The 13,826-nt window shown below is 38.4% G+C and overlaps 1 protein-coding gene across 1 annotated transcript in view; it reads left to right on the forward strand.

Annotated features, from left to right (window-relative positions):
- The window catches only part of SPTLC2 (serine palmitoyltransferase long chain base subunit 2), a 78,036-nt gene that overhangs the window by 30,635 nt on the left and 33,575 nt on the right, over nt 1–13,826 (forward strand). The window contains exon 9 of the mRNA XM_063160208.1: nt 132–258. Within this exon, the coding sequence (XP_063016278.1) occupies nt 132–258 (127 nt within the window). The remainder of the gene's footprint in view (nt 1–131; nt 259–13,826) is intronic.

Consider the following 13,826-nt stretch of genomic DNA (forward strand, 5'->3'; position numbering starts at 1 on the left):
TACTTGTTCTTTAATGGGGCATTCTGAAAGAGATGTTTGGGGTGCCCTGTTTTATTGTGATTGAAGATATGACAGAGGTATTTCTCTGAGTGCTAGGAAAGCTATGTCTGATGTCTCTTGTGTTTTGCTAGGAACTGATTGATTACCTCAGGACATACTCTCACAGTGCTGCGTATGCAACATCAATGTCGCCTCCTGTTGTGGAGCAAATCATCACCTCCGTGAAGTGCATTATGGGTGAAGATGGTACAACTATTGGTGAGTCTTTCTAGCAGTAAGCATGTAGAAAGGGGAAGGCAGAAAGAGCCTCTATCACTTTGACAGATAACACATTCAGTGGACACTTTCATAATTTTCCATTAGTAATTCTGCAGTTGAAATTTCTGGGTCAATAAACCATTTACAATTCTGCTTGGCAGATCAGCCTAATAACAGCATAAAGAGTTTTCAGCTACAGGTAAGTGATCTTAGTCTTGCCTAAGACACACTGTTTTCTTGTACTGATTTTTGTTTTCTGTCAAGCTATTCTAGCTAGCTTCTTTTTCTTTCCATTGTCTGTCCTTTGTTATTTGCCCCACTTTAAACATTGCTTTCAGAGTATTTTGCTGTTATATCTTTTATAGTTGTATGCTGGTTTATTGCAGGGACAGTGCTTTCAATTTTCATTTCAATTAAAGTGAATGTGGAAATGTTTCTGAAATCCCTTTTTACTTGGGGAGCTGGAGGCATTTTTCAAAATCAATGAATTTAATGGACTTAGGAGAAGAAATTCAGCGTATTTGTCTTTATTGTCTTAGTTTTCCTGTTTCATTATAGAAGTAAAAAAGGGAAAATTTGTACTACTTTCTGGGCATTCAAAGTCGTAATGACAGGTTCTTGTGTCTCATTTGCCTATGGGTTGCAGCCTCCTTCAGTTACAGCATGGAGCAAGTAGCCCTTTAAGCTGCCTTGAAGCTGAAATGGTACAGCTTGTATGTAGGTTACTTGCCCCTCCTCGCAGGTAATTGAAAAGTTGTGAGCAGGTCACACAGGATGCTGATGTACTTTATTGAGGATCTGTTGGGGACATTTAGTTTGGAGGCTCTTAGAATTGTAACTGCAGTATGTATTGAATTCTTGGAGCTTGAGGCATCTGGCCACGAGGTGGTGGTGGTGTATGCTGAAGAAGTGAATTGGCTTTTGAACATGTGCCTGACCAGCCAACCTGTTTGATAACTTACAGTGGAAAAGCTCAGTGGAAATATGACTTGAGAATTTTCCTGTTATAACAGTTTTCATTTGGTTTGCTTATATTATCTGAGAACAGCCTCAAGTGCCAGCAGTGTGTGTAGGTGGTTGCTCAGCAGAGAGGCAAGTACAGCTGGGCAGCAGCCTGTGTCTGTGCTACCTTTGAGTGCTTCCGAGTGGTCCATGGGAGAGACCTGTACCAAGCTACAGGAGTTGACTCCCTGCTCTCCAGTGCAGGTATTGAGCAAGCTTCACAGTACACAAAAAGTTGTCTTGCTGTAGTCTTAAAAGTAATTGTTTGAGGTTTTTATAGCTGGTGATTTGCCAACAATCTGTGCTCTGCTTAGGCGTTGCTTGTTTTGGGTTTCTTCCAGTATCTGTTTTGCTTAATGAAGCAGGAAGCAAGGAATGTGTAACTGATTTCTGTTTGCAGTATTTAAACTCAGGCATTTTTGTCTTTTTCTGAGGCTGCTGTGTGGTATTTGTTCAGGCCAGGAGAATGGAAGTAACTTCCATTCCACACTGTTCTCCTGCCATTATACCAGCAAGATCCATCAGAGCTGAAAGGCAAACCAGATTAGGAACCAATATGGTGAAAAAATAAACTCAAAAGATTGTTTCTGTTCTCATGTTGCTTAAAATGCATGTTGAGCTACATCCTGCTAATTTGGTGCCAAGAAGTACCACAATTCCTAGGCATTCTTACAAGAAAACAAGAGGTTTTGGTTTTTGATAGATGTCTCATTTCCAAGAAATTTCTGTATGTCCACTTTCTCTATAAGCTTTTGCACTTTTCATAAGTGATGGGTATAACACCTGGATAGCCAGAACCCTGTCAAATCTCAAAGGATTTCTCAGCTGCAGGTCTTGTGAAAGTGTTAACTGGCTTTTTAAGCATCTAAGTCAACTTTGAGTTAAGGTAAGCACCTCACAGGATGATTGCTGCATGAAAGTGCTTTTCTATTTATTTTCTGCTGTGTGCTGTTTCCCAGTCATGCATTTTTAAAATTGCCTTAAGGCTTTAGAGATAATATTACTTTGTAGACATTTTATGTGGATGAAGTTGGCGAAAGTTCAGTTGGCTGAACTAAGCAGCTGATTAGTGATAGGATGACAAAATTTTTTCTTTGTTTAAGGGCTTTGGCTGTGTTTGGATTCTGTGGAATTACAAGTGGGGCTCTGGAGGACTACTGCCTGCAGCTGGTTTGACTATGAATAAATAAGGAGTAGATGGGTACTGGTAATAGTTAACTCTGAAAGACAAGTGGAGAAATAGTGTTAAACAGGGTCACTGGCAAGCACCTCTGAATTGACTGTGTACTACAGAAATTTCATTGCTTTTAAGTTAGTCAGGCTGAATGAATCTGTAAAGGAAACTGAGATAGGGCAATGGTTTTACAGCAGCACAGGAGTTGGAGCTGGAATCCCAACAGTAGATGGCTAGCTCCCAACTTTGCTTTGGATCACAGCTAAATCTTTTAATGGCTTCAAGAGTGCTTTCTTGAAAAGAGCCTTTATGGCTTCTTTGTCTGCCTGCTTCTGTTTACGACATGCTATTTGTAAAACCTGCTGTCCTCCATGTCTTCAAATCTTTGTGGAAATTGTCATGTCAGATTGAGATAGTCTGTAGCTGAGGAATAAGTAATAGGAACAAAGTAGTTTTTGAAGATGAAGGGGTTTTTGTAAATAATTTTGCAAGAATATGTTCATTGTCTAGGTTATTTCTAAATCTAAAGAAGCGTCTGAAGACTCCAAACTTACAATATGAGGTGTTGTAATTACTAAAACTTTACATAACTAAAAAAAGTGAATGTCTCCTTTCAGATTTTTCCTGCAAGTTGCCAGTGACTAAATAGGATATTGGGAAGAAGCAGCACAGGCAAAACAGATGCTATGAAAAGCTTCTCTGCAGAGAATGCAAGACATGTGCTTATGTGCAGATATGCTGCTTTAGTTGGCACAGTAGTTTTCTTGTGTCTTGATTTCTACTCAATCTGTTAATTCTTTGTAAGGTGTATGCATGTAAGTGACTAGCTGACTTAATCACCCTGAAGACAGTTACAGCAGTATAATTATATGTTAATATATTACTTGTTCCCTCATCCAGATTGCAAAAACAATGCTAACAGCTAAAGCAATAAGGTGGCAGTCACCTTATGGGTTCTTGGTAGTGGTGGGTTCATCTATGTGTTCTTCCAGTACTGCAGCTCCTCTACATTACCAGATCAATCCTCTGTCCTGTTTTACTTTGCATTACTTGTCTTGTACTGTAATTGGCTAGAAGACCATCCTGGGTCTTAAACAAGACATACTTGATCTGTGATCCCTTTGAGAATTTCTTCAAAGGTACAGTCATCCTCAAGAGTGTTGAGCCCCTCGAGTATATAGACTCTCTTCAGAGACCTCAGGTGACAATGTACATGAATATCTTGTATATCATCACATTTGGCTTTAATATATATAGTGGAGCAAGATGATCATGAGGAGAGATGGAGAAGTCTTCTTTCTACAAAAACAAACTTTTTGAACTGTTTTCCAATTCAAAGTCTTTATGGTTGAAAACTTTAATGAGAAAGTGTTGCAGATGCTTGTCAGCAGTTTGGTGAATGTTGCTCTTGCTGTGTTGAGCCACAAAATGAATGAATGTCAGATAGTTTTGTAGATAAAGGAGCTTTTTAAACAATGATAATAGAAAGACACAATAAGCAGACTTTTCAAGGTCATTGTATACATACACAAAGATGACAAATTGATTCTTGGAATGGAGTTTTGGAAAGCTGTAGCATAAAGCCACTTGATGCTTGCTGTTATTTAAATTGACTGTAGGGAAAATGAGACAGCTTGGTTCTTGTCATGGTAAATGAGACATTGTTATGATTTATGATGTTAAGTACTTGACCTGTCTTGGTGAATTTTTCAGCATCAGTGATTTGGTTTGAGTTGAAAGCTAGATTTTTGCCGCTACAATTTCACTAGAACTGGGAATCCAGCTGGCTCCTTTCTGTTATTTACATAAGAGCCAGTGGTGCATCCTGTACAACTGGAGTTCTGTTAGCCTTGTAGCTGTTCAGGACCCAGCCTGTTTGTTACCCTGATAACATTGCTGGGAGCAAGTGAAAGAAAATCATAAGTAACCCAAGTGAGATACAGGCAAATCAAAACATGCTAAGTGAAACCAGTCTAGGGACTGGTTAACCACCTCAGAAGTGAAACTTAGTTTGCTCTCCTATGTATTGAAAACTGAAGATGAGCCTTAAACCCAGGTGTAGTTTAAGTTTCAACTAAAGCTGGCAGTACTAATGGCTTGTAAAAGAGATGAGCTATTTCTTTCCACAGACCATAACTCAGTAATAGTAATTATAACTCTTGACATTTGTAACAAGTTTGACTGTCTTCCCTGTGGATTTTATGAGGCAAATATCCCACACCTAATCATAGAGCTATACACAGTATAAAATAAGTTGTGGATAGACCTTGCCCAAGATCACTTGTAAATTTGACTGAATGTTATCTTGAGCACTGTATAGAAATGAAGGATTATTATCCAGCATAGTTCAGTGGAGGTGGCAGTTGCATTGACCATCCCAGCTGCTGAACTATTGGAAACAAATAACTGCTCTTTGAAGGCTGGTCAGTCAGTTAGCAGCACAGAGTCAGATTGGTATTTGTCTCAGCATCTCAGTTGTGAAGAGCCAGGAATTTATTCCATCTCATCAGTGAAAACATTTAAAAAAATTTCTACTCTTGCCATTGCTATGTGCAACAATATTGAGTGAGTTAAATCAGAGAAGGCAGTTAAACCAATTATTACCAGAATAATAAGAATGTACAGCTGTCTTGGCAGAGAATTGAGCATAACTAAGCTGTTCAAAATTCAGGACCATTGTTATACTGTCCATATGCCCAGGGAGAAGCATGCTGGGGAAAAAAAACCCCAAAAAATAAACCAAACCAAGCTTAGATCGTCTGCTTAAATTCTGGAGGAGAAAAGACTGCAATTGGTACTTTACCTTCCATGTGGTTAATCAGGTCCTCAAGTCAAGATAGGACCTCAGCAGTTCAGTCATCTGCCTAATCAGTAGGTTTCTTGAAGTTGGACATTTTGTAACATTACCTTTTTCTTTCCAAAGACAAACCTGAATCATATGCAAGTACAGACATTAGCAGTAATGAAGGAATAGCCCATGTTTCAGCACCTGGAATTGAATTTTAAGTAGATTATGGTATATTTATAAATAAAGTCATTACTTTGCCATTCATAGCCAGCAGTCATTCCGCAAATGGAAGCAGTGACTGCTGTTGTACTCCAAGGGGGAAGTACTTCTTCTGCAGGCTGAGGCTGAAAACATTCAATTATCATTAAAATCTGTTCATTTGAATTTCCTCCAATAATGCACTTGTTAATGAGGTGTTAAATTATCACCTTGGGAACCTGGGGACCAGTCAAAACTAATTTGAGCAAAGTGATTTTTTTTTTTGTTGTTGTTGCTGCCCTTGAGAATCTCAAGCTGAGCTGGGAAACTGTTGGAAAAACAAATACTCTGGGGGTCATAAAGAGAGTTTCCTGCTTCTCTCCAGGGGTCTAACAGTTTTAAACATCATTCTCTGTATTTGTACTTCCAGCTGAGGATCTTTTAAATCCAGCTTGTTGCTGCACCCCTATCTCCCTCCCACAGAGCATGGCAAGCTTCCAGAAAAACTGCTTTAACCTGCACTGCACAGGAGAAATCTTTCAGCCTTTGATGCTTTGAAGGGTGTTTACAGACATTAGCAGATTTGTACCCTTTGTGTTGTACATTGAAATATGAGATTTCTTCAGTGCCTCTTCTTTTGGGCTTTATTCAACATTGTAGTGTTTGTATAGAGCTTATAAACCTTTATAAGTGTACACCTGCTTTGTTCTTGTATCATTCTGGTTCTTTCTATTTCTGTTATGGTAGGAGCTATCATCCTGTGTCTTCATAGACTAAACACTATTCTTCATAGCAGAAATACAACTAGAAATGTTGTTTTGTTGAAGTAATTTAATTTTTCTTAATTTCTTATGCTATAATTGATTTAAAATGTGTGTCTCACTTTTTACTCTCAATAGCATATGAGATGCCAGGCTTCTACAGAATGCTGGTGTGCTGCTTATACAGGAAAAGGAGAAAATACTGGTAGCAGGTTACTAGTAAATATAGTATATATTGTTAGCAACAGCACAACTAAGATGCTTCTAAATTAAGTGTTAAGATTAAGCATTTCAGCAGCAGTAGCTGCACTCGAGATGATGTGCACTCTTTCTCTGGATTAGTGTGAAATGGAGTTCATGGTTCCTGATGTGCTACATGATTTACTAGAGCAGAGTTTTTAGAAAATATCTGAACGACCCACTGAAGCACTGCCTCCTATCATCAGTCCTGGCAGCTGCACCAATTTTCTACATAGAAAAAATAATACTAGTACTGCAATGGTGTCTGCAGTGCATAGACTTCTAGGAAGACTGTATAGTATAATTGTTTCTATCTTCTTTGGAAACAGGCAGTAGTCAGTAATGAAGCCTTTCTGTGGGCTGTGTTAGGCTATGTGGGACTTGCAGGCCAGCTGGCCTACTGTCCATGCCTACTTTAGTGGGTTCTGATGGAAAATATGTTTGGCACAAGCTCAGCTCCTGCTATTTCACATCAATGCAGTTGACCTACCACAAATTCCCAAACACAGACAATCTTGACAATCTACAGTGTGTACTTTTGTCCTGCTAGAGTGCAGATGTTTGTTAATGTTTCAGAATTAATAAACTTTCTTAGATAGTACAGATTTAATTTTTAAAGGAAGAAGCTGTCTGAAAAACCTGCATGCCAATTAATGTGTTTTAAGAGCATATGGCCAGAGGAGAGATTTGAGATTACTTTAAATAAGAAGGAGCGGATTCTTGATTTTGGTACTGGGGCTTAGTTCAAGACAAATTGACTTGTCAAGGACAGGATAAACCAACCTGTAGGGCTTCTTTCTGCCACAAGAAGCTAAGCTTCTGTTAGTGCTCAGGTTATTGCCTAATTGTTGCATAGTGGAAAAGTTGTGGTTACAATACTGCCTACATGGGGGAAAATGTGTTACAGAGTATGCATGCTTCTCAAATTCGTGTTGGCTAGCAGCTCCTAAGATTTCTTAACTGTTTGTCCATGGACACTGGGATTGCAAAAAAAAAGAAGAAAAAAGGCGCCAGTACAATACTTCTGAAGCTTTTTAAGACTTTCAAGCATGCCTTCCAGCTGGTCAGCCTAATGTTGTATCATATAAGTGTGTTGGCAAACTCAGGCTCTAAATGGGTGGTGGAGAACTCATTTGTCCTGCAACTGCCATCTCTAGAAATGAGTACTCTGTACAAACAGATGGATCACTCCTATGGAATAACTATACCTGGAGCTGGAAGCAAAGTGTTCAGTACCACAATCTGAAATATAGCTTGTCTTTTTTAGGATATTTATAGCTATATTCCTGACTAGTATCTTTTTGTTCAGGACATGGCAGCATAGAGGGGTTTTTAGCAATTGTGGGTTTTATATGCACACCTTTGATCTTTCCAGGATCCTTGGAAAACAGAGCTGTTCAGGAAAAACAAGTCTGTAAATGTCAGAGGAGAGACAAGGTCCCCAGGGTTTGGGCCTTTTCATGGACAAAGCCTGCTCTTCCACCTCACTGCATTTCCAGGTGGCAGGATACCAGAAGCTTCTTGCCAAATACAACTTACTGACATGGGAAAGCTCAATACCCTTGCTGTTGAAATTATTGCAGAGTTTTAGGGTAAATCTGAAAAAACTCTTTAAGACAAGTATGGCTATAGAACAGGTATAAAGACAGATGTGGGCAGCTCTGACTTGGTGCAAAATTTGCAGGCTATAGTTTTTTATCATAAGCTGAACTTGGCTAGAAGCATCTTTGATGTCAAAGGAGAAACTTGAAATGCTGTAAAGGACCTCTTACTGAATGGATCAAAGTCTTCACAGAAAGATGTATGAAGTTGTGTTCTGTGAAAGATTCAGGTGCTGCCTTCTCAATGATTTCATATAAAAGCTTCCTTTTGGGAAAAAAAAAACAAAAAAACAAACTAAACCAACTCATTTGGTGAATGTTCTCAATTTTAGGACACATTAATAAAGAGCACATACACACTTGCTGCATCCCGTCTCTCCCATTGTGCCTTGTGTTAGGTAAAATCTGTAGGAATATTGTATTGGGAGGTCCTGTTGAAGGACAGAAAGCACTTGAGAAATTAATGTGCTCCATTCCATAAGGTCCCATTTAATACCACTGATGAAAGCAGGTATTGAGGACTATTCTGTTCACTTTCTTTAGCCCTTAAAGGATTCTTCTACAAAAAGACATAGTAGAAGGTAGTCTGTCTGCCAGGCTGCTTTTCTGGATTTTCAGACTAACACAGAGATAAATACTTCTCATAGTACCTTACAGTATCAGTTACTGGTCAGAGCGTGCTTCTGTGTAGGATCTCATTATTATCTGGAGCTCATGGACCCTGTTTCATAGCACCTTGGCATCATTTCTTTATAGAGCTGCCCTGTGTTCAGTTTGGCCAGAAGATGGTATTTCAGTGTTTATGGCTGCCCCTCCCAAAGGAGTTTGCCAAAGAGTACAGCAGTCAAACACATCCCATCCCTCAGGCAGTACCTCCTCAGGGATACCTCACTATCCAGGTGAGAGAATGGATGCCCTAGCTCTATTTGTTGCTTTCTCGATGAAGGTGATTATTTCTAACCAAAGCTGGCTATTTCTAACCAAAGATGGCCACTTTATAGGTGGCTGGTGTTTCTTTTCCAGTGGATGACAAGCCTTGCTGTGCTAGAACTTGAGCACTAGTCCAGCTGCTTTAGCAGCAATGCTGTTAGAAGCTTGTAAGGTGTTGACATGGAGTGTGACCCATCAGCTGACTTTTGCTGAATACTGTTTCTTGCACTTTGACCGTTCCTATCTGATTTTAAATTTAAGAGCAACACTTCAGTATGTGGCTAATGCAGCTGCAGGGAATGAGGGAGAAGACTGTTGCTAGTCATCTGCAGTTAATTTGCACTGTTTCTTAGTCTACCTTATTGCCTGTGATTTATGTGACATACAAATCCCTCTATTTCGCTGAACTGGCTTTGTGTTTTAGAAGAATAGATTAAGACCCATGGATATTATAAAACTTTGTGTTTTTCTAATGGTTTTTTGAATGTAAAATTCAAAAAACAATGCAGGAAAAAAAGTCTAATTTTTATGACCAGCTAGCAAGAGTTCAATAGGGAAGGTAGTGCATTAAAGCTCAGTCAGAAGAGCTACTGAATTACTGCTCTAAAGCTGAGTACTTGGTTACCTTGTCCAGTGTATGGATTCTATTGTGAACTCCTTGGAGATGTGCCTGATGGCAGGACAAATGTACTAGAATTTAGTACTATTAATAAATAATAACTTTACCATAAAACTGCACAGACTACACTTCACTACATTTCCCTAAACACTGTTCTTATATTTCAGAATTTTAGGGGAAAATTGCTTTGCTTTTTTTTCTGAACACAACAGAGCTAATTCTTCTTTTCCAAGTTTGCTTTTGGGAGGAGTTTCCTGTAAACACAGCTCATTCAGTGACATTGGGTATGGTTGTCAGACTCTTCATCTTTTCTAACCCTGTAGCTTTGGCTATAGCCTGTGTTTTATGCTGTCATTTTTATAGGATTTTAATACTTTTCATTTTTATAGTACTTCATACTTGGACCTTCTGTCTTCATTATATTTTGAGAGAAGTGAGAACAGTTTGGGGTAAAAGAAGGCTACATAGCCACTTTGGGGTTTTTGGTTGGTGTCTTTTTGTGGTTTTTTGCGCGCTTTTTGGGGTTTTGTTTTGGGGTTTTTTTTTTTGTTTTGTGGGTTTTTTGTTTGTTTGTTTGGGTTTTTTTGTTTGTTTGTTTGTTTTGGTTTTGTGGTTTTTGTGAATTGTTTCTTTTTTTTTTCTTTTTTTTTTCTTTTTTTTGCTTTGGGGTGCATTGTTTGTCTTGGTATGGGGGTTTTTTTGGTTGGTTGTTTTTTCTTGGTTGGTTGTGGGGTTTTTTTGGGTTTTTTTTCTCCATTAGGAAGAAGACATTAGTAGCTTGTGGCCTATTGATTCTGGATATGGCACCCTAATGTCCTGCTTGAGTCCATAGATTTTGGTACTTATTTAACTTGGAAATTTTAGTACCAAGGGAAACCTTTGGAAGGTGTTGTGTAGATTAAAAAAAATCCACTACAAGTGTTTGTCTTGTGTAGGGATTAGTTCTTTTGACAATTAATCATGAAGGGAAGGATTTGCATAACAGTGTCTTCATGCAAGCTGTGTAGATACCTGGTAACCAAGGGGAATTACATTGGTTTCCAGGAAGTAGATGTGTAGGGGGGTTTGATAGTTCTGTTGTAATGGCATTTATTGGAGCGATGGGAGGAACTGCTGCTGCCCAGGCATGGTCTTGGATCCATGTGGTAGTCTTCATAAAATACCTTAAGTTTTGGGTTTGTTCAGTGAGACTGAACAAAAAAATACCTTAAGTTTGGGATATGTTCAGTGAGACTGAAGGCTCACATGAGGGACTTTGGGAATATTTTTCACAACAGGATTTTTTCAAATGCAGGGTATAATTGTTCAGTGACTTCCCTTTAGATTTGAGGGTAGTGTAACATGTGGCCACAAGGGCTGTATATTCCATACAGCATACATTTGTTTTTCTAACATAATAGTAGTAATGTACCATGGAGTGTTTTAATGCCTTTTCTTTTAAAATGTTGTCTGTATAGATCACACCTATTAATCTTAAGCATTGTGCTTTTTCTTGGAAAAGCTGGTGCACACTGCAGCTTGTTTGTGTTGTTCTGGGAAAATAAATACAGTTTTCTGCACTATTTCCTGTGGTCTGTGCATGGAGAGAACAGCTATGCCATGTGACATAGGGTGAACTCCAGCCTAACAGCGGCAGAATGGCAGAACTTGTGCTAATAATATATAAGTACAATAGATGCTTTTAAAATTTGTTTTATCTGTTTTAATGTGGATAGATTCAGAAGAAATTTTGTGCTATCACTGTAAATGAACTTTGTAGATGGAAGGAGTAATTCCAATGTTGGTATTTTTGTTTTCCTCTGGAAGAAGTACTTACAGTGTTGTCCTTTTTGTTCTCCTCATGCTTGACCTAAAGCTGATTTCGTGTTTTCTACTGAGTGTATCTTTCAATTTTTGATTATAGTTCTCTTAAAATGTGGAAAAGGGCTTCTTTGTTGTTCTTCCTGCACATGTTCCGCTGGAGGTGATAATCTGTCTGGTTCTGTAAGGTTTTTTATATTTGTATGATATTTTACAATTAGTAAATACAGTAATATTAGCTGAAACTAGGTGACTGCTACATTATGTGTATCACTTCCAGCTTGAAACAAGATCTTCATCACATATTTTTGTATATATATTTAATAGCCATTCATATCCTGTTTCTTCTCTTGTACTGCATAGGGAAAGATTTCTTTACCCCTTTGTGTTGCTGTTTAAAATCCCAAGGAACAGTTCGCTTTGATAGTGACTTCCATTGTAAAAAAGCAGTCTGCACAAAACAGATGGAAAATATAGTTCACACTCTTTGTTGCTGTGTTGTAACGCTACTGAACTGTCTCCATGGAAGTAGATTATAAACAACCTTAATATAATATGCTTTGTCAAAGCTTGCACATTCCTTAGCCTCTAAAGAAATGTGGTGTTTGTATGTGTTCCTGATGTTTTTGCTCTCTGTGACTTCAATCTGCCATAAAGGCCTGCCAACCTTTTTGTACAAAGATTTGAGTCTTTTTTTTGTTCTGTCTCTTCTTCACTGATGCTTTCTCTTGAGATTTTGAAGAGCGAAGATGTGATTTTTGAATTTCAGTGCCCATGGTATCATAATAAAAAGAAAACATTGGTTTTAAATGCTTGCTTTTTTTCAACAATTCAATTAACTTGGCAAGGTACGTTTCATTGAAACGATATAATTTTTTTCATGGATCTGACTTTATAGTGAGGGTGCTATAACTAGTTCAGAAGAATGGCTTGACAAGCTCACATTTCTTTCTTCTCAGCAAGACACAAGAATAGCTGTCAAACAGGATATGTACATCGTTTTAATGATTATGAATGCTATTATGATGACTGTAGTTGTGATATTACAAAATCTGTATGAGCTAATGTGTAGGTAGTGTTAATGCAATCCCACAAATCCTCCCAGTGATTAATATGTACAGTTAGATAATACATTTACCCAGGCAACACAAACTTAGTCTTTGTTCTGGAGGGATAGCCCTAATCACATTCTTTAAAATTACCTGTTGATCTGAACCAATGCTTTATAAGTTCAATGACTGTAAATCATAATTGTTAGGCTGCAGGGCATTTTAGTCGTGTGACAACAGTGCAGCCAGATACAGTGGGCAAGGTATAAACAAACAGGAACAGCTATTGTGAGTTACATTTCAGAAATTGCTTTCTGGATTGCCTAAGGGGGGCAGGGGGGAATTCTTGCAGGCAGAGCTGCTATTCTTCAGCAAATCCTTCAGCTAGTGTCAGAATGAAGCTGGCTGGTAATTGGTGCTTTTGTTCTCACTTTGTATCACAGTAGATTTTGTTTGTATGGCTAACCTATTTAGCTATGATTACTCTAGAGAGAACTTAAACTGCTCTCAGTAGAAATTCAGCCTCTAGAGAAGTTCTATGTGAAAAAATACAGTGGTACATGTAAAGGTGGAGTTAGGGGACCCTTCTGGGTCTCATGAGCCTAGTCTCTCACTGCAACAGGGCTTGAAACATATCAGAGGAGATGAGTGCAACATGACCATGAAATGTAACTGCTGATCCTATGCAATTCTTTGCATATGAAATAATTTTGTGTTCAGCCAGTCTTACTGGTATTTAGATACACAGGCACATGCTATTGCTTTATTGTCCTTTTTTTAATGGTAAAATAGAGGTCATGGATAATTTTATCAACTTAATCAACCAGGCATTATCTTGAATTCTCCTTTAAGTGGAAAGGGCTTGTGTGTTTCTGACAGCCTTCTGACAGGAGGCAGTGTTTTGGTTTGGTTTTGTTTGTTGTTGTTGCCTTGGACAAGATCCACTCTTCATCAAAGATGTCAAATCTGCTTCTATCTAGGTGGATTTCCTATGAAGAGTCACTAAACACAACAGGAGAGCATGGGATCTTTTGTTCTGTGTAGTGTGAACTTTAAAGTAGAGACAGTTGCTGTTTCTGCAGTGTCTGGTATACCATTGTGTTCGTACTGAGGGAAAAAATTTAAAAGAAAATTACCAGATACACGTGATTCTAGTAGTCATAAAGGAATCCAATGTTGCCAGCAAACATCAATCTTTTTAGACTTTCCTAAGTGTTAAAAAAGGCAGGTTTCTGTAATTCAAAGTGCATTTTGACTGAAGAGAAGTGCTAAGAGATGGTATTATGACTTCCCATCTCTTGAAACTGAGTTATTACAATTAATTACAGGTTGGCATTACAGGTTTGAGGGTGTGGTTGTCTCTTACACGGGTAACTCCAGTAGATAATTTATACAATGTGGATCCA

The sequence above is a fragment of the Melospiza melodia genome, chromosome 6 (genome assembly GCF_035770615.1).
Source record: "Melospiza melodia melodia isolate bMelMel2 chromosome 6, bMelMel2.pri, whole genome shotgun sequence".
NCBI classification, from domain to species: Eukaryota; Metazoa; Chordata; class Aves; order Passeriformes; family Passerellidae; genus Melospiza; species Melospiza melodia.